At 43.4% G+C, this 22844-nt stretch overlaps 1 protein-coding gene across 1 annotated transcript in view; it reads right to left on the bottom strand.

Moving 5' to 3' along the window:
* The window catches only part of bcar3 (BCAR3 adaptor protein, NSP family member), a gene marked incomplete at its 5' end in the record, with an annotated part of 89822 nt that overhangs the window by 14360 nt on the left and 52618 nt on the right, over nucleotides 1–22844 (bottom strand). Inside the window, one exon of the mRNA XM_080727592.1 lies at nucleotides 2090–2221. Within this exon, the coding sequence (XP_080583718.1) occupies nucleotides 2090–2221 (132 nt within the window). The remainder of the gene's footprint in view (nucleotides 1–2089; nucleotides 2222–22844) is intronic.

Here is a 22844-nt window from a genome sequence, read left to right as displayed (position 1 = left end):
GTAAAGGGAGGAGGGGGACTGCACCATGAAGACGTCCTGATACAGCAGGGGACACAGGACAGGTGAACAAGGAGGGGGAGGTTGTTGGACAGGAGGATAAAACTGAAGGGGAGAATGGACAGCAGGAGAATGGTGGAGGGGAGGAGGATGGTGAACTTCAAGTTGACAATAAGGTTTTGAATAAACAGGACAGCGACCCCAGTGCCAGCCAAGTGGAAGGGGGTGGGGCTGGAGTAGGACAGCTAGTCACAGAGGTGGACATGAGAGCAGAAGAGGATAGTTTAAAGGTGACCAGAAATAAAAGGAAGGCAACGAAACATGCAGGTGGTGCGCAACCAAAAAAGGTGGCAGAGAAAATAGGTGACAGTCAGGGAGTGGATTCATCTCCAGATGGTGGTGAAGCTGGGGGGTGGGAGAGTGAGGAGTCCAAGGATGAACTGGCTGATTATGGACTAGAGGCAATGAAAATATTTTTGCAGAAGACCAAAAATTTAAAGGGGGTAAAAGTGGCGAGTTTTTTTCCTAGGAAAAAAGCATTTGTTCAATCTGCAAAACGAAACATGAAAAAAAGAGGAAAAGGGGCTTTTACAGAGCAAGAAATATGTAGAGTAAAAAAGTGGTTAACCAAGGTGAATAAGGAAACCGGAAGCAATGATGAAATGTAAACTGATTAGTATGAGTGAATTCATGTTAGTGGTGTATTTGGTGCAGTTTTGGGGTTCCCTCTCTGCACCGAGTCCTCTTTTTCGCCTAGCTTTGTCGTTAATGGACACGAAGAAGCTCTATGGAGACTGTTGGACTGGACAACGTGATACAATGCTGAATGCCTGTAGACTGCTGCTACATGGAATAATGCCTGGTTGGTGGGGCCAAGATGGGCCTGTAATGGAGTCCAATCAGAAGGTACTCACAGACTGTGTGCCAAGGGTCATTGAAGTGCATGTTATATGGAGACTGCTGGATGAGGAGTCAGCAACTGATCTGATGGGGGCGCTGCGACCAGGTTGCTGTGAAGAGTTTGTTCTGAGACAATGCACTAACAAAATGTCTATGCTGGAGGACATGGAGCTTGAAAAGAGCTCGGAGGTGATGAGCGGTTCCACAGAGCTGGAGCGGTATCTTGACCCAAAGGGCTGGTCTGAGAGACAAGTGGAATATGGCAGTGTCAGGGCATTGACTATATTGTACTGTTCTGTGGCTGAAAAACTGTTGCTCAAGGTGTTGTGTCCGCAGAGGCGGGCTGGGTGTGGAGGAGGACTCGGTGCAGAGAGGGAGCTTAGAGGTGACAGCATCAAATGGCAGCAAAAGATTGAATGTTTTTTTTTTCTTTGGTTCTAAGATGAGATCAAATTGTTAAAAAAGAAAATTTCTTATTGGTGTTTGTTTTCTGGAAAGTGTCTGGAGCATTTTCTTTATGTATTATTTGCTGTGCCACATGTGAGCGTATAACATGAGCAGTATTGGAAAATAGTATTTAAATAAAAAGGGTTTTTTAAAAGTCAAAAAGTCTCTCTCTCTCTCTCTCTCTCACACACACACACTCTCTCCCTCTCTCTCTCTCTCTCTCTCTCTCTCTCTCTCTCTCGCACGCACGCACGCACGCACGCACGCACGCACGCACGCACGCACGCACGCACGCACGTACGCACGCACACTCACACACACACACACACACACACTCTTTAAGCAGTGTTTTTATTGTAAGCCGTATGATGTTAGTTTACTTTAGACGGAGGAAAGGGCTTATTAAAATTGATTACATCTCTGTGCTGAGCTTGATGAAGGCTGGGCTTTCACAAGACTCTCTATAAGACACGCACACACGCACAGGGCTGGTCTCATTGACATGACTTTATAACCACAATTTGGTTATGGAGGCTGTAGTTTAAGGTGCCAGCGTGTGTGCATGTGTGTGCCATTCTAATAATAGAAGATCTAGTTGGACCAGTCACCAACCAACCACATTGTTAAACAGAAAGACTCACAATCTTAGGTGTGTGTGTGCACGTGCATGCGTGGGTGTGTTATCTGTCTGTGTATGGCTGTGTGTGTGTGCTCCATGGTACATAGTGTGTGTACCGGTATGTACCTGTCTGGGTATAGCTCCATGGTACCATGCATGGCTTCTGGGTTCTTCTGAGCTCATCTTCAGCTCCTCTTCCAGCTCTCTGTGGAGCTTCTCAGAGGAGCAGGGGTCCATGATGAACTGGTCCCTGGAGAACTGCACACACACACACAGCAACCTCAGCAACATGCTTCACAACACGCAATAGTAACCCTGGTGGCCCTATTATGGTCAAAGAAAAAGAAAAAACTCTCGCACATGCCTTTGATAAAGATAGCCTGATGAAAGTCTAAACAGACCGAAACGTTGTGATTTCCTTGAAAACAGTGTGCAAGTCTTTTCTTTTTCTGTTCGTCGGACCTTTGTTTGGTCTCCTCCTCGACACACCTGTCACCTTTGTAGGTGTACAGGAGACTTGCTTTTCATTAGGTAAAATAAAAATGTATTGAAAAAATCTTTCAAGAAATTTCAAGACTTAAACAGAGATTAAACAGAGAGAGAGACAGTTATAACAAATAATCCGCAATGAGATAACGTGCAATGAAGGGTTTCATACAGTAGTGTACCTATTACTGAACAATAGCATGGTGAAGGTGACCTAGCTCAATATGAGCATGCTTCGTTGATTCAAAGACATTAAACATATAATTCTCCAATATAATGTACTGTATACACCAATGAATGAAGACACACACACACACACACACACACACACACACACACACACACACACACACACACACACACGCACGCACGCACACGCACACGCACGCACGCACACGCACACGCACACACGCACACGCACACGCACACACTTACATGACAACTGCTGGGCCTCTGCATTGCTCCCCCTCCGTCTTTCTCAAATATATCATTGAAAAAAGAGAGACACTAGCTTTCTCTTTCGCTTATCTCAAACACACACCCTTCTCTCTCTCTCTCTCGACTCATTTGGAGTGTGTTTCTATGTGTGTCTGTGTGTGTGTGGGTGTACGTGTGTGTGTTTTGTCTTGTCACCCCTCCCTCCTTTGTGTTTTGACCCAAAGCCTTGCCGTGACGTCATCACTCCTGCCACCACCCACTAGCCCTTACCTGCCTCACCTGTACACAGAACACACCCTGACCCGACACACACACACACACACACACACACACACACACACACACACACACACACACACACACACACACACACACACACACACACACATAATGACACCTCAGTCACACAGACAGAGACTCCATGACGCAGACAGGTCTGTCACATCAGGTGCCTGTAAATAATCATGTTTGGATGAGGCAAATGTCAACACTGGTTCTTGTGAGTAAGCATGTGAATCTCATTTGTTTTTGAGTGGTGCATCAGCGCTCCAATGCTTGACCGAGTGTGTGGGTATGTCCCTATGTCCCTATGTCTCCATGTTTGCAGCATGGCCTGCAATACTGCTGGGTGACATACCTTCAAGTGGCGCTGTTGAGCAGCCAAAAGGGCCATTCACACTGAGCACTATAACTATAACAAGTGGACACCACATTATTATTTTTAAATATATGAATGTTGTGTTATCATAACAATCCTAGTGTTTTTGGTGGCCCACGTGTCCTCACAGCCCACCAGTGAGGATACAGGTTGAGAACCAGCGATCTAACAGATTGGAACCAATCTGTAGTTTTTGTTACGTAACAAGCCTGCTATGCTCAGCCACTGTCATACAGAAGCTTGTTCAAAACCAAGCTATGATTCTGGAATGAGTGGGTTCTAGAGAACCACGGCATTAGATATTGTTCCTACAGCCACCATCCACCTTTTAATGAGCAGTGTGAAAAGGTTTTTACCTAAGCAGACCAAATTTGAACACAAACATTACGTTTTGTGACTACCACCAGGTCCATGGTACGGTGCGAGGATGATAGAGTCACATGTGGGTGTTATGAGGAACAGTGCAGAAGCTTTACTGTATGCATGTGTCATGGAAAATATGCAATAGGACACCTGCTATATCCTTTGATTCCTCAATCCCGCTCATTCTTGTCGCCTTCCTTTCTTTGCCTATTTCATTTCTTACACGTTTCCTATTTCCTTTCTTACACTTTTCCTATTCCTTACACCAGGGGTCTTCAACAGGGGGTCCGGGACCCCTAGGGGGTCCTCAGAGTTACTACAGGGGGTCCTCCAAATCTTTGTGTCACTTTTTTCTCCTTTTTTATATTAACCACTTGAACCCTAGAGTCCATATTCTGAGAACTTTAGCCAAAAATAGCAGATCTTGTGAGCTTGTAGATCGGCTATTTTCGGCAAAGAGGTTTGGTGTCGAGGGGGAAAAGAGCAGACTAAGTACAGAGTGAAATGTTTAATTATTAAGTATTGACGGTTCAAGTGGTTAAATATCTGAAATTGACATGAATCCAAAATATACTGAGGATAGTACTGTCAAACAATGAAACTATATGGAATCTATGAAAAGGTTGTGGGGAGATGAAGCAGGTCATCTCTCTCTCAACTAAGGGGTCCTTGGCCTGGAAACATTGAAGACCCCTGCCTTACACATTGCCATTGGCTACAGTATGTCACTCACTCCCCTCTGTGCTCTCCTATTATTCCTGTTTACTCTATATTTCTCTATCTCTGAATCCATTAGAGACCCCATGGCCCCATGTCTCCATACAGTACATGACAGGAAGTCCTTACATCAGATTACACTCCCCCAGTAAATTAGAATAACAGGAAGGAAAAGAATATAAAACCATCATGCTTTTATAATCACATCCCATGCATGATTTTATTCATTCTAAACTTGAGGCTAATAGCATAATGTGGTGTGCAAACTGGGCATGCATGCGTGCGTGCGTGCGTGCGCGCGTGTGCGTGCGTGTGCGTGCGTGCGTGTGTGCGTGTGTGCAGCAGAGAACTACATTGAAGGGCAAGGTTACATGCACATTACATGCACATATTGATTCCACTGTATAGAGCAGTATTGACTCCCTGGTCCTGCATGAGAGAATCCAGAAGCACTCATAAAGAGTCATGTTGTCTTGATACAGCAGACTATACCCTAACAATCCCACCACACAAGCTGATTCTATTCTTTGTTGGTCATCTCAACATAGAGTTAGTTTGTGCTTTATTTTGGTAGGTCAGCATAGTATAGAGAGCAGTGGTTACCAAACACATTTTTATGGGTCGGTACAGACAGTACTGTAAATGTCCCTTTGGTTTTTGTTTCCTACATTTTGTTTTTAATTGCTATTTCAAACGATAAAAAAAAGAAAATCGAAGAAATTCTGTAAATGGGGGGGGGGGGGGGGGGGGGAGTAGTGAAAATGCCAGATCTACAACCTCACAACGTGTCGTTAGATTGTCTATTTTCACTAGTTTGACATGTCATAAGGTCTGTTATTTTCACTCATTTGGGTCTATTTTCTCTTTTGGGTCTGGAGCTAAAAAGTTTGGGAACCACTGAGAGACAGGGGGGAGTGATGAGAAAGTATGGTCTGTCCGGCCCCGGAAACAAACTGGGTCTTTCTGTTAGGCTAATAAGGCTATGTCACTCAGCTATATCGAGTCGCCCCACCATAGTGTTTTTAACAGAGGGCATTGTTACATAACAGCCAGACATTCTTACTCATGATCAACACGGGACAGAAACATAACAGCATCAAACTCCACTCTCTGGCTGTGCTCTCTTTGGAACTTTATATTGATGTGAAACGGGTGACAACTGCTGACCCAATGGAGCTGGATCAATAATAGTGCTGCTGTTAACTGTTCAATGTTTACTCGGATGGAAACTGATGCACTACTGCTGACTGTAGATACACATGGTTATGGTCACACACGCACGCACACCAAACATCCACGTCTGAGTATAAATTCATCAGGCATTCAGAAACGCATACAAAATAAATGAATGAACACAAAGTAAACACACAAGCATGAGTGCACAACACTCTAACGTAACTGTACAGTACACAAAAACTAACGACATGAACACATACTATAGTAAGTAGACACATTGGGAATTGATAAGACTTTATTGATACCAATGCCATTAGCAATTCTGCTTAATGCTCCGATTCCTTATCGATTCCCTCATCCTTTCCTGATCATGTGGATAAAATAGCGTAGGCCTACACAGGTTTCAATTGTTTCATTGTTAACCCCGGTCTGAACAGTGTAGACTAGAGGATAAACGGACGTTGCGCACATGATCCGCATGCCATTTAAAGGCAGGTTCTGAACTTCAAACAACAAACATATCTGAAAATTTCAAGTTGGCACACTGTAGCTCCGTTTTGAAACATTTATTCAGACTGTGTCTGAAGAAGAATAGTGTGCTCGAAACGTCACTCAGCCCACTCAGGTGGTACCAAAATATATTTTTCAAAAGGGTACAGTGCTACAGTGTGTGAACTTTCTCTCTCTACTCTCTCTTTCGCACGCACACACGCACGCGCGCGCGTGCGTACACACACACACACACACACACCAACATCCATGTTGTTGTGTGTCTGTCTCGTAACACACCAAATACAAATATCCATTGAGAATTGTTTTATTTTAGGAATTGTAAGGCATGAAATGAGTAAGATGAGATGAGCAGAGAGTTGAGGGTGTGTTACCAATATATACTGTAGCTATCCTTATGTACATGTTCATAATTAATGATATTTTTTGCTGATAGCAATACAAATATAGTCTATTCAATTATGTTCCATCAATGGTGATTTATCAAACCTGCATCTTGCATCTGAAGTTACATAATATCAACTGAGATGAGTTCAAGCTGTAATAAGCCATTTCTGACTGCTGTACAGCAGTGTTGATTTCGTCGACTAAAACTATGACGAAAAATCTTTGTCGACTGTGTTTTTTCACTGACGAAAACAAAATAAAAACTAAACAAAAACTAAGCTGTGGTGACTAAAACTAAGACTAAATATTTTGACAATTTCGTCAACAAAACAAAAACTAGACTAAAATGTTAGGGAGGGACTAGTGGAGAAGAGAGTAATTTTATGTTTGGTTGCTCTCAGGTGTTGCGTGCTGAAAATAGCCGATCTACAAGCTCACAACGGCGTTGTGAGCTTGTAGATTTGCTATTTTCAGCACAGAAAAAAAGTGTAAAATCTGTCATTACGATGTCATCAAGGCCTGCCAAAAGACATTTTAGTCGACTAAATCAACTGTAGATTTAGTCGCCTAAAATATTATGATATTTAGTTGACTAAAATTAGACTAAAACTAATACTTTTCAGGTGACTAAATTATGACTAAAACTAAATGACATTTTTATTCAAAAGACTATGACTAAAACTAAATCAAAATGTGCTGTCAAAAACAACACTGTTGTACAGTAAGTACAGTAAGTGCACGCTGTAGCAAGACACAGTGGCCTCGCTGTGCAGTGTTTAGCTACAGATCAATAGCATGTTAAAGGTGTGCAGTTGGTAAACTAATTGGTTGCATAAATCACAGTTCAGGGATCCGTGACGGATGAATCTAGATGACGTCGTCCCTGCATAGTCTATCTCCTTTAGACACATGGAAATCAGTTCAGTAGAACAGTTGGTGTAACGAAGACATTTGCTGGACAAAGCAATTCATTTTTACACATAGACTTGGCCAACTAGCCACTACTATACAACAACTGCAACATTAGTTTCACGATTGCATCTCAAGACATTTTCCTCTAGGAAATGCACAAGGGGTGGAACTTCTTCCTGCCGAACTACTGCTGTGAATAAACAGTCCTCAACCTTTTGGGGGATCGTCAGTGGTTCTCAAGACAATACAATTACAGACAATTGATTCATGTTGTCCATTGGTTTTGTTATCATTTCAGCATACAGTAACTGACTTAAAATGACAGGTGCTGGAATGAGACAGTCCTACACACATGCATGCACAGGCGACTGTATATACTGTACACGGACAGAAAGACAGCCATCATATGAAAGACGGAACACAGTACAAATCCTCAGTGTTCATTTGTCCATTCTGGATTTTACAGAGAACAGGAGAAAGAACGTCTTGTCTACTGGCCACTTCAGTAGAAGGTTTGTTTATAGTCATCCATGTATAAATTAACATTTGGATTATAAATCACACTTCAAAGATGGACAGACAGACTAGGGATGGGACGATATGAACATTTTAAATCACGATTAATGTGACAAAAGAAATCGCGATTTACGATATTGTCACGATAATCAAAATCCATTATCCAGGGGCGGAAGTTGGAACATTTGCCAAAAAATAGCAGATCTACTGTACAAGCTCGTTGCGACGCGTTGTGAGCTTGTGGATCTGCTATTTTTTGGCAAAGACATTTGACAGAGAGTGAAAAAAAGAGTGTATCAAGTACATTAAGTACCTTATACCAATTATAGAGGGTTTAAGTGGTACCGGATATGCAGCTCGGCAAATAAAAGGTGAAATCCCAGTGCATGATGGAGGACGACATCACGATAAATTAAATCTCCACGATACGATTATCACGAGTGTTTTTCATCACGATAAACGATAATATCGCTTATCGTCCCATCCCTAAGACAGACAGACAGACAGACAGACAGACAGACAGACAGACAGACAGACAGACAGACAGAGACAGACAGGCAGTTCTCTATTCATCTGCACTTGACCTGCAGGCCCTTGTGGGACGGACCAGTAAATCTAGATGTCGTTTTAACTGACGCCACTCATACACTCATCTTTTACTGGCAGGGGCCCCTCCCCCCACCCACCCACCCACCCATCCACCCACCCATCCATCCATCTATCCGTTCATGCACAAAGGACCACATGCATTACAGTAATAACCCCCTATACTGTACTGTGCAGTGGCTCCATACGTCATCGCAAAGGTTCACTACACACAGTCAATATGAACGATCTCTGGGCGGGCGCTCAGGTTGGGGGCGAGACGGAGGGGTGACGGGGGGAGAGAGAGGGACGTAGGGGTAGGGGGAAGGCAACGGGGGGAGGAAATAGGATGGAGGGAGGGGGTGGATGGAGGCATAGAGCAAGGGATGAAGGGGAATAGGAAGGGAAAAAACTGGGTAATTTGATAGGTGACACTAAAAGGAAGTAAGATGATGATGCTGTGGGAGGGGAGAGGCGGATGCTGAGAGGAGTGACAGAGGTAGAGGGGGTGGAGGAGAGATAGAGAAGGTGGAGAGGGATGGAGAGGTAGAGAGGGATGGAGAGATAGAGAAGGTGGAGGGGGATGGAGAGATAGAGAGGGATGGAGGTAGAGAGGGACTGATGTGATGTTTATAGGCTGGTGTTTAATTAAATCCTGCCTGATGATGTCATCCTTAGAGGGCACCTGCGTGTTCCCTTACCTCCATCACTGTATAAGCGTGCACGTGCACGTGTGTGTGTATGTGTGTGAGTGGGTGTGCGCTCACGCAGCATGCGCATCTGGTCTGACTTTACAGCAACCTGCGCTTATCCATCTCTTTCCTAATCTCTCTGGCGTTCTTACTGTGGTCTCCTCTGCTGACGTTCACTCTGAATGTTGTCGCAAAGTCAAACAAATGACCAAAGTCAATAATCAAATAATGTTTCATTGGTACTTAAGCTTTGACAGAACACCTCCAGAGACATGGAGTTTAGATGGAGATTTATGGTCAGAGATGGGTGACGAACATAATGGCGATGATGACAGTGCATGCAGTGGTGATAATGTTACTAGTGATGACGATGATGATGATAACATACATGATATATGATAGATTCAAAGTTGACTCATGTTCCTCTCCACCTCCCTCCCCCCCCCTCTCTCTGTCCTGTATATTTCCGCTGGCATACAATGAAACAGAGACACCTTACAAACGTTTTCATCACTGGATGTAAGGAAGTTCGGGAACTGACAACTTACAACTAGTTGTGAATGATGCCCGAAACAGAAGGCATTGTTCACATGGCTTTTATAGGTGATCTGGTACCCTGGATCTCCACAGGAAATGTTTCAAACCGCCAAAAGAGATACAGTATGTCACATCCCTGCCACAGAAGGGTTCAATAAGCTTTGCTCCTGTGTCAATCCAGCCTTTGCCATTGACCAATCAAAGCCACGGACAAAACAATAAGAGGATTGTCCTTTAACCAGGTTGTTATGATTCTCATCTCTCATCATCTCATGCACATGCATGCCGTGCACATACACTCACATGCACATACACTTACTGTGTGTACTGTGCACGCACGCACGCATGCATGTGCGCGCACACACACACACACACACACACACACACACACACACACACACACACACACACACACACACACACACACACACACACACACACACACACATGCACGCGCGCACACACACACACACACACACACCACACGCACACGCACACGCACACCACACCACACCACACCACACCACACCACACCACACCATAACATCATAATCTTCATCTTGCCTCATAATCCTCCATGTATTGTCATACAGTGCAGGGCACACGCAGTGTCATCTCAAGACACTGGGTGGACACCTGGCCTTTCTTCAGTGATTGATTGTTGAATACATTATTAGTCAGAAACGGTGGTAGTACAGTAGTGTCGCGTGGCCAGACTGTTGACTCCGCGATGTGCAAATGCTCCCGTCATACAGTCTGGATTAACGTAAAAAGAACGATGAGTATCCGGTTAAAGCGGAAGTGAAGCCTCCTCCTCACTTCCGTTTAGTTTTTAACATCGTGCACATTTATCCTAATATAAATAAAAATCATCTCAGCATACATAGCTTGCTGCTTAGCAGAAATGACACTTTAAAATATATTTTCATGAACAGAAATGCCAGCTTCCATTACTCACCGCTCAGGAGGTGTAGTTCCAGACTAGCATTCGGAGATTGTGGAATAGTTGTCTGGCTATGCGAGACTAGTGGTACAGTAATACATTAAGGCTAAACGGATAGTCCTGGGGACTTGTTTCCATTGTGGTCCTAATATATGTATTTGGTGTCCAATACACTGCTACCATGGTGTGAGAACATGACTGATAAGGAATGAATACCAAGAAACCAAGAGAACCCAAGGTGCTCTTGTTCCTTCAACCTGTGCTTGAGCTTGTAGATCTGCTATTTTTGGAAAAGAGATTTGGTGCAGACAGCTGTAACTGTAGTCCCACATCACTTAAGACTAGGGGGTTTAGTGGTTAATCTTAAATCTTGCATACCCAAAGGAAATGCTCTTGCTGTTTGTGTAAAGAGAGATAATCATCAAATGGTTACATGAAAGTCCATCAACATTAACATCATCATCATACCATCACTGAAACAACAAGCATCTGCTCTGATGTTTATGTGCTATTTCCTGTACTTGCTACTGTCTGTCTCTTTCTGTCCCTACTCCTCTCCTCTCCATCTCTCCCTCTCCCTCTCCCTGTGTGTGTGTGTGTGTGTGTGTGTGTGTGTGTGTGTGTGTGTGTGTGTGTGTGTGTGTGTGTGTGTGTGTGTGTGTGTGTGTGTGTGTGTGTGTGTGTGTGTGTGTGTGTGTGTGTGTGTGTGTGTGTGTGTGTGTTACCATTAATCTTCTTCTGTGTCTTTTTTGCTGTTTGGTAGACACAGTGCACAGAGAGACAGGAGAGATCGAGAGAGATTGAGAGAGAGAGCTAATTATTCAGAAAAGAGCTTCGGGTCAAATTGGAACCTACAGTATAAGTACAGCAGGCAATAAGGAATCTGTTGATCTTGTCATGCTGGTCTTTTATCGTAATGCTCCCACCTTTTCCTGTTTACACACAGCTGAACAGAAACCACTTCATGTGTTTGGGACTAGATGGATCTAATTGTTCAATTTAGAACTCATCAAATAGAGCCATCATCAATACTATCACCAAGATATTACAGCTTAAAGTGTACGTGCGCGCGTGTGTGTGCGACACTAGCCAATCAGTCGACTGTACCAGTTTAAATGTACTGTAGCTTAATCTACATAATTGTAATTGGACATCACACTTTTCCTCCGGTGCTGCTCCAGTTGTTATGTATCATGACACTCAATGTGTCTCAATGTGTTTTTATCTGGTTAAATAAAGGTTAAATAAATAAAATAAAAATAAAACTACTGGAAGAATGAGAAGCACTGTTGAATCTGAAGCCACCGTGTGTTGAGTGCTTGGAAATATCAACATAGCGTTGCTGTTGGACAAAAAGAACGCCCCAAAACTGATACTTTTCAGGAAACGGACAAAACAAACCTGTGTTCCAATGGATCCAATCTAGTAATTATTTAGTCACAAGATATTGTTCATACTTTCACATCGAAAAGTTAAAAATAAGCTACAGAGTAGGAGCAAGGAGTAGTGTGGTGCCTGTTGGGCGTGCACAGCGTTGGGCCCTTTTTGTTGTACCAAAAGAAGCAAGCTTGTAAATCGGCTATTTTCAAATAGACAAGGTATAAAGTAGGGCTAACGTGGTTTATGTATGTTTTATAATATTATAATTTATATATCTGCAAAGTAACTAGTCACTAAAGTTTTCAAATAAATGTAGTGGAGTTAAAGTACAATATTTGGAAGTAAGTAAGTATTGGAAATTGGTACAAATACCTCAAAACTGTACTTAAGTACAGTAATTAAAGGGGAAGACCACCCATTTTCAATATTGAAATATGTCATTAATATACCTTAGAGGAGTTGTGTGGAAATAGAAAAAAAGTTCACCCGCTTCTGTGTTGCCTAGAACTGGAGGATTGATTTTGGGGTTTGTATTGTAAAGTACAATGTGTGATGTAATCAAGTTGTACTTTACAATACAAACCCCAAAATCAATCTTCCAGTTCTAGGCAACACAGAAGAGGGGGAACTTTTTGTCTATGTTCACACAACTCCTCTAAGGTATATTAATGACACAGTTCAATATTGAAAATGGATGGTCTTCACCTTTAAGTAAATGTACTTAGTCACTTTCTAACACTGGCCCTGCAGAAAGTCCAGTAGTCTGTCTGCTGAAGTGTCTGTCAGGTCACAGTGACTGCTGGCTGCAGCTGTAGTGTGGTGGCCAACAGGGCATGTGATTACTGTAAACCCTGCTACACTGTTAGCTCAACTCTGAGGATGTAAAAATGGACTGTGTGGGTTCAGTTCATACCAGGAACATGTGATCACAGTGTAGAGTAATTGTTCTTTTGAATAGAAATGATAAATGATGTATATTGTCGGTCAGGCGGAAAACCATGTCCAAAACTGTTTTCAGGATGTAGGTGGCACTGGAAAAAATAAACTGGATCCAATGTAGTTCTTATTTAGTCACAAGCCCTTGTTAATATATTGCTTTGGTTCTGTATTTATAAAAACCAACAGACAGACTTAACCAAAAGAACAAAAAAACTGCATAAGCTATGAGTTTGGAGATTGGCTATTTGTGTTACTTTGGTGCCAAACTATGACAAAGTTAGATATTAATTTACAAAGAAATACAAAACATGAAGTAAGGGGATATGAGGTTTCTGTCCGACAGCAACTATATATAAGATAATCTGCCAAATGTCCGCTGTTGTCACACTGTTACTGTATACAGTATGGTGTCTTGTATGGGTCCACAACACTCAGATTACTAGCATGATTTCATGAGCCCTGTACACGCACGCACGCACGCACGCACGCACGCACCCACGCACGCACGTATACACACACGTATTTATGTATGATCCTAGAGGATCATGAGAACACACATCCAGATGCACAGTGATATACATGACAAATGAACTAATGCAGACGGATAGAGAGGAGCAGCACACAGCAGACAGAGATCATGAGCCTATGGCTATAGATAAACTGGAGAGCTCCCAGAGAGACAGATGGAGAGAAGTCTATGTAGAAGGTCAGAGAAAGAGAATGGAAGAACACTCCAGGCATTGGACAGTACTGGAGTGGGGGGGGGGGGGGGGGAGAGAGAGAGAGAGAGAGAGAGAGAGAGAGAGAGAGAGAGAGAGAGAGAGAGAGAGAGAGAGAGAGAGAGAGGGGATTATTGATTAGATAGGTAGTGATTAACCATCGAAGCTCAACTCTCACTCCTGTGCTATTGTCTCCCTGAAAAATGAACGCATGCACCTGTCCTCCAGTACCTGGATACAAATTGTGCATGCTGTTATTAGGCTATAAGACCAGTCCACACCAATGCAACTCCTTGCAACTACTTTAACATTATTCCCAATGGCAGTTGCAAGGACTGGTCTTTAGGATCTTTTTAGGATTTTTCAAATGGGTCAGTAAAAACATATTATTTAATATTTATTGTTTATTTTTGTGAAACTCTAGGCTATGGGAATATGATACGTGTCTGCAAGGCTATGGAGCATAACTATCCAACAGGCTTTTCCATTCAGCGTATGGGATCTACAGTACTTTTGTGAAAAAACATGGATCAGCATATCCAATCTTACATTTCAGTTTATCAACCTCATCTCTATATCATCTCTGTCTCTCATACTCAGTCTGTGCCTCTCTGTGTCTCCACTGTGTCTCTATATGTGAGTGTGTTAAGTTGTCATTGTTATTGCAGGAAAGAAACTCATGCTGCTAATGCAATATAGTACCGGTATATCAGATGGCAAGTAGTAATTAAACACACAGTGCCCCTCTCTCTCTCTCTCTCTCCCTCTCCCTCTCTCTCCCTCTCTCTCTCACACACACACACATACACTCTATCAAGTGCTGCTCTGTCTATTGGACAGCCTGCTTTACTGAAGCCAGCTATAAAACTCACACACACAGTCGCTCATTTATGAGTGTGTCTGGGCACAACAATAAAAGCCCAGTGTCTCCAGCTCAGCTCAGAGAGAGAGAGCGACCGACTGACCGACAGACAGACAGGCAGACAGACAGACAGGACCATATTATGTATATTCCACTCAGCTGCTACAATAGGTCCTGTGCAACCGTGCTTCTTTTCCAGCATGGTGTTTTTAGAGGCATTCTAATGTGCTAAGTGCTTTGCTTTAGACTGTGTCAAAGAACAGACTCAAGCCCCGTGACCTTCATTACACCAGATTATAGAAGAGGGCTTTGCAAGAAAGTAAACTTCTGACGGGGCAAAAAGGTCCCGTCCAAGAACCAAACCACGTCCTATGGAAAGCAAAAACTATGGACCGTATATAGTTCTACAGCTAAGACATGGTCACACACACACACACACACACACACACGCACACACACACACACACACACACACACACACACACAGACACACACACACACACACACACACACACACACACACACACACACACACACACACACACACACACACACACACACACACACACACACACACAGAGAGTTGGGGTTGTGCACAAATGTGAAATGCACGAAATCACAGGCTTGCTCACAGTTATACACAATACATACGGTAATGTATACACCTGCCACCCCCCCCTCCCCCCCTCTCTCTCACTCTCACTCTCTCTCTCTCTCTCGCACGCTCTCTGTCTCTCTCTCTCACCTTTGCTGTGATCACAGAGTTCTTGTGGTAGAAGCAACAGAGAGCTGCGGTCAGGGACTTGAGGTGACATCGTTCCGACATCGCGACGATCCCAGTCCTAACCCTAAGTACGGTAGTCTTTCTGTCCAGCCGGTCTTAAAGGGTGGTCTTAAGCCTTAGGTTATCGACCATCTACTCTACCTTTATTTAATGATGCTGACATTGCTATTCATTTGACTACTGTTGGACATAGAAAAATAATTAAGAGCTCAGTAGTAGTGATATACACTGCACACTAATGTAAACCAGGTAGGTATGTAGGTAACTAAATGCAACATGATGCTAGCCCTGAAAGCACACAGTCAGATATGGTCAAAGTGACTGAAAACAAACTAGGTTAAAGTCAGCCAGCCAAAGTTAAGTAAGCAAGCTCCTGGTAGGAGAATGCTGGTCTCTAGTAGGAGCAACATCATGCTCACTCTCTCCCTCCCTGCGTCTCTCCTCTCCTCCACACTAGAGTGGACAACCCAGCGCCCCCCATCCATCCCTCTCACTCCTCTGCCTTGCTCTGCCCTTCCCACAGGCTCCATATATGGACGTGTGGAAGGCCCATGTGATCTGGACTGTGGCCAATGAAAAGCGTAGGTGGGAGGGGTCCGAGGCACTCTGTCCTCCTGACAGATAACTGTACAGTAGGTAGGTGTGAGCCCACGCAGATTGAGCTTGTCGACCTGCTACTTTTGAATTTGAACCCTGAAAAGTAACAGATGCACCCATGCAGATAGAACTGATCTGCACAAGTGTCAAACATTGTATTGTCTTGTCTTGTCTTGTCTTGTCTTATCAAAGCACATTTCAGTCTATTTAACAAGGCTGTGTGGTAAATATTATACTCTAGGATGTTTGTGTGTGTGTGTGTGTGTTTGTTTTTTGTATGATGTGTTAAGTGTAGCATTGGCTCAGATAATAATGAATGAAGCAAAGTCTTACAGGCTTCAAACGTAGTCTTCTTCAAAATAAAAGGTCAAAGGAGTTTGTGTGTGTGTGTGTGTGTGTGTGTGTGTGTGTGTGTGTGTGTGTGTGTGTGTGTGTGTGTGTATGTGTGTGTGTGTGTGTGTGTGTGTGTGTGTGTGTGTGTGTGTGTGTGTGTGTGTAAAGAATCTAGAGTGCAGTTGATAAGTGGCAAAATGTTTGTGTTTCCTAATGACCAGTGACTGGGCAATTACCCCCACACACTAATTCACTGCTTCAACTTTCCCACCAATCTCTCTCTCTCTCTCTCTCTCTCTCTCTCTCTCTCTCACACACACACACACACACACACACACACACACACACACACACACACACACACACACACACACACACACACACACACACACACACACACACACACACACACGAAGGCTGGTACCCCAGTGCCACCTACAGTAGTTAAAGGAATATCCCGCCACAGGAAACGGAGCCACTAATTACAGCATGAAGTCTCAAGAGGATCTGTGAAGGAAATACATCTCTAGAACATTCCCTGGAGAACCACAACACACACACACACACACACACACACACACACACACACACACACACACACACACACACACACACACACACACACACACACACACACACACAGACACGCACACGCGCACACACACACACGCACACGCACACACACACGCGCACACCACTGCCACCGCAGTACCCTCAAATCACCAGCTAGGCTTAAATGTCCACCTTAAAATACACGTCTGTCACTCGAGGAATGTCCTGGAAAAACAACGAGGGACAGAAAATGTCATTCTGACCTCATGCTGGAGGTTCTATGTTGTTCTATTTCTATCTGTTATTTCTGCCCAATGTGCTTAGAAAGAAGACGGACATCTCTCTGACTTCAGTGGTAGACAAAGTATAATACAGTATATTCAAGTAAATTCTAAAATCATGAAAATAGCAGATTTACCAATAAGACGCCCTAAGGGCGAGATTGGCACTTTGGCTATAGTGTGTGCAGCCGCTATCAATGGGATCAACTTTAACCAAAGAAATGCACAGACCTGGTTAGATACACCATAAAAATGCTAATATACAGCTTATGATTTGTGAAAGTGACAAACGGGCTTCACAGTTATGTCAGGTGTGTTCATATGCCGACAGACACTCACTCAGACAGACATTCGGAAAATTATATGTTTGAAATAACAACAACATGAACACTAAGTTGACTCCTGTGGTGTGTAAGGGATACACAGACTGACAGACATGTGCAGCAGAGTTTATCTCTCTCAAGTTAGATGGTATACTATACACAGACGGCTCTTGCATAAATTAACATACCATGACTCATGCAGTGCAAGGTGACCAGTCACTGCTACAACTACTACGCGAGCGAGAGTGACTATTCTGTCCACAATCTTGTAACGAATGTGTACAGTACTAATACACTGAGCTAACTCTGGACCACTGCGGTAACAGGGGCATATTTATCTCTAAGATAAATTGTTGCATTAGTGTTTAAGCTGGGCAGAAACCTTGTATCTCCATGTTTTTTGTTTTGTTTTTGTAAACAAAGGTAGTGAGAATAGCAGCTCTGCAAGATCACAAAACGTTGCGATGCTATAAATCGGCTATGTTCTGGAATTGTTTACTGAATGTGTGATCAGCATGCTGCCATGCTGTGATAATTCATTATTTGCAAATCTCTTGTATCCAAATACAGTAATGAACCATTGAACCACTAGAGGGAGCCAGAGTGTTTCTCTAGTTTGCCATAAAATAGAACACCTGCTTGTCAACACACAGCATGCTGAAAGAAAGACCTGTTGATGAATGCTATCATACCATGCAACATTATCCACAAAGTTGACCCCTGTTAGCTACTTAAGGTGTTATAGGCCTACTGTATATACTGTATAGGCTATATTGTTTTTTGGGATTGTGGCAGCCGAAAGAACTCTGTAATAGCCTACTCAGTTTTCCCAAATCTAAAGTCTAATCTTTCATAACATGCTTTGTGTGCGTGCGTGCGACAGCATGCAAGAGAGTGAGAAGAGAAAGAGAGCAGGTTAGTGTGTAGTCAGACCACACACACACGTGCGTGCACTGCACACAATTGACTGTAGCCTATATGGTGGTCACACACGCATGCATGCATGCACGCACACACACACACACACACACACACACACACACATGCACGCACGCACGCACGCACGCACGCACGCACACACACACAGAGCATCATTGTTCCCTAATAAAGCTCTCTCATGAGAGTTGAGCAGCTTACTGTTTTCAACAGGGGGGGGGGTTAATACCAGGGGCATAGTTCTGCCGATTTAAAATGACTCCAATAGGGAAGTAAAACTTCCTATGATTGGCCGCTAGTTGCGCTGTTTTCCCCCCCGGCCGATCGCAAAATGAATTGTGCTCCATTGGATCCCATTAATTTTCCCCTTTAGATTTCTAACCTTAATTAACATTTTCATGAATACTGGTTCCTATCGCTAGTTAAAAATTGCCTTTCAATCACCATCATATTCGTTTTGTCGAAATGTGGTCCAATTTATTTTAAAATAAATGATAAAGTTGTGGGGGGGCGTGGCCAACTAAACTGATACCAGCCGGCTGTGTTCTTCTTCGTGTGCTGTATTTCGGGAGACTCCGACCACATTCTCGCATGTATCCCTGCGGTTGCACATGACCGTTGGCAGCCAATAGCATCTCTGATGCCTTTACAATTCAATGATGGCGACACCCATTCCAAGGGGTAGAAAGGGCCATTTGCGCTGCATAGAAACCAATGGCTTCGCATCGTCCATATTTTTCTACAGTCTATGGTTAATACAGGGGGCTAAGGTTTCAGACCTGCAAATACTGCCACCTACTGCACACTGAGGGGTAAGGTCAAAATGAACTATAAATTGCTATCAATCAGACGTATTTTGTTGTGATTACAGTAACCACATTCGCAGATCTACAAGCTCTAAATATGATGCAGTGCGCACGTTTTGAGCTTGTAGATCTGCTATTTGTGGCGAAGAGATTCAGCGAAGACGGAAAAAGTGGTCCAAGTTTTAAGAATATAGGGTTTACGTAGTTAATTAGAAGCCCTTCTACCCTTACACACAGAAACATTCTCATAACTCATAGAGAGTTTACAAATAGAATCAAATGTTACATTTGTTGTAAACTAAGGGCCAGTTCACCTCTGGGACAACCCAATCTTATTTTATTGTTGTTTGGGACGCGACCAACACAATCCTGAGTTATTTTTTGTGTTCAATCTGTGTTTTGAGATATTTTGGTATTTCAGAATGAATGATGATGCATTTTGTATCATATGAGTCATCATGCTGCATCATATGATGCAAAATGCATCATCATTCACATGCTGAAATACTAAAATATCTCAAAACACAGATTGAACACAAAAGATTACTCAGGATTGTGTTGATTGTGTCCCAAACAACAATAAAATAAGATCTGGTTGCCCCAGAGGTGAACTGGCCCTTTAAGACAAAGGGTTTTAATGTGTTTATATCACAAATTCCTCTTCCTGAGTTCAGTATTTGACACTAATATTTTATCATTACTGTCTAACTGTTGTTTAAAGTTACCCAATGCTACTGATAAACACTTAGGCCAACACATAGCCCACTGTAGTAGCTAGACAACTATTCCAAAATCTCCAAAGTCTCCCCCGGAACTCAAAATAGTGATTTTCTTTCTTCTTCTTTTTTGTATTCATGATATTCTTTGGAAAAATGTTTGCATTTGCTTTCAATATATGAAAAAAATTGTCAAGTTGAGGGAATTTGAAATCTTTTTAAATAATAATACTGAATATTATTATTATATAAGGGACATTATTATCTATCTATAAATGCGAGAAGTCTCTGCGTGTCTGTCTGTCTGTGTGTCTGTAATCCGCGTATCTCGAGAACCGTTCGTCCCACCGGCTTCAGATTCGGCACGCGCGTTCCCCGCCGCGGCACGGAGTGCAGTGCCGGGTCTCGACCCGACCCGACGCGCGGTTTTCCCGAACCGGCGAGAAACGTTCGGAATCTCCTTATGCGGGGTTGATTGTTGACATCAGGCTGTTCCGGAGGAAATCGGCGAAAGCTCTGACTCATTGTGACATCACTTCATAAAAGGCTCTGACATCACGTACGCCACATGAGTCAACAAAAAATCTCTGTGAGTGTGTATGTATGTATGTAATCCGCGTATCTCGAGAACCGTTCGTCCCACGGGCACGCGTGTTCTCCATATATGGGCATAAAATGAATGCCCCCATATATGGGCATAAAATGGATTGCAGACAGACAGATACAGATATCTCCATATATGGACATAAATGGACAGAGGCAAACAGATGGTCAAAGATCTCCATATATGGGCATAAAATGGACGCAGACAGACAGATAAAGATATCTCCATATATGGGCATAAATGGACACAGGCAAACAGATGTTCAAAACGGGTCCTATGACAACAGGTATAATGAGGTTTGCATTAAAGGGGGAACCCGCACTGTGTCTGCAACACAGTTGGAGGCACAGACAGATACTCCATATATGGGCATAAAATGGACGCAGATAGACAGATATCTCCATATCTGGGCATAAAATGGACCCAGAACTATAACTGCAGTGATCTCCATATATGGACATAAAATGGACGCCGACAGACAGACAGAGGGCGGGGCATTCATTCCCTATTTACATTGTTCCGAGTTGGCCAGGTCGCCGACTAGACGCTGGGCCGCCCGAAGGGCGGCCCAGCTTCTAGTTATTATAAAGGGACATTTACTCGCGACCAATAAAAATGGGTCCCAACACATGTGTTTGGGAAACACTGCATTAATGAGATTATGAGATTCAAACGTCCCAGAGAAAAGCAGCTCCCCCACCCAAGCCTGGGAGACATACAGTAATACCGTAGCTGTCGGACAGAAACCTCTTATCTCCATAATTTAACTTTTTGTGTTTTTTCATAAATGATGCCCTTCTTGATCACTCTACACTACAGCATCATACAAAAGTAGCAGATCTGCAAACTCGAAAAACGTGGTGCGAAGCGTGTCGATCTAAAAGTTACTTTTGATTGCGGTTTGGACATACGTATGAGGTTTTCACCCAACAGAGACCATATTGAAATCACTAATGAAATCCATGTTCTCACATCTTCCACTGACACTGATGTGATCGATGTGACCAGCGGTCAGTTCAAAGGCAACAGTTAGATGGAAACCTTTCACCTCAACACACACGCGCGCACGCGCACGCACACACACACACACACACACACACACACACACACACACACACACACACACACACACACACACACACACACACACACACACACACACACACACACACACACACACACACACACACACACACACACACACACCTTGACCCTGACCACACAGGATATAACTTGGTAAAAGACTTTCTGTAACATTGAGGTTAACGCTGCTTATGTGCGCACACCATAGGGCGTGCACACACACGCGCGCGCATGACTGTGCATGTGGACAGTGGAAATACAAACACACCTGGAGGACCAGAGATGACAGCTACAATTTGACACACATTATATAACCTGTGGAATAGCCCCCATATATTCACTCAACACAAACACAGTACACACACACACACACACACACACACACACACACACACACACACACACGCACACACGCACACACGCACACACGCACACACTGTTGACATTTACAGACCAACCATATTTGACCAAAGACCAATCCAGGTGCTGTTTGTGTATTTTTGCGTGTGTGTGTGTGTGTGTGTGTGTGTGTGTGTGTGTGTGTGTGTGTGTGTGTGTGTGTGTGTGTGTGTGTGTGTGTGTGTGTGTGTGTGTGTGTGTCCAGTAGTACGTGGGCTTGCTTATGTGTGTGAGCTGCTCTCGTGGGAAGGCAGAGTTTGTTCTTCACACCAAGGTGACAGCATCCAAACACATGAGCTAAGTGATGGAGGGGAGAGAGAGAGAGAGAGAGAGATGGATGTGGCAGAAGGAGAGATGCACTGTAGGAGATAGGCAGAGAGGAAAGGAGAGAAGAGGTGAAGGTACAGTATAAGGGATGGAAGGAAATAAAAAGAATGGAACAAAGTAGTAGTGTAGTGTATCATCGCTGTCAGGTGGAAACCTTGAATGTATTTTTTATTATAATAATTGTTAATGTGACGCATTGTGGGCTTGTATCTTCTATCTTCACTACTTCTATGTGACATTCTTGAATGGTGAAGTATAGGGCATTAATTTACAAAAAAATATGGAGATACAAAGTAGGTGTCTGCCCCGTCACCGACAGC

This window comes from Nannobrachium achirus, assembly GCF_963921795.1.
Source record: "Nannobrachium achirus genome assembly, chromosome: 1".
Taxonomy (NCBI): domain Eukaryota; kingdom Metazoa; phylum Chordata; class Actinopteri; order Myctophiformes; family Myctophidae; genus Nannobrachium; species Nannobrachium achirus.
Note: the sequence above shows the minus strand (reverse complement) of the source record. Positions and strands in the feature narration are given on the sequence as shown.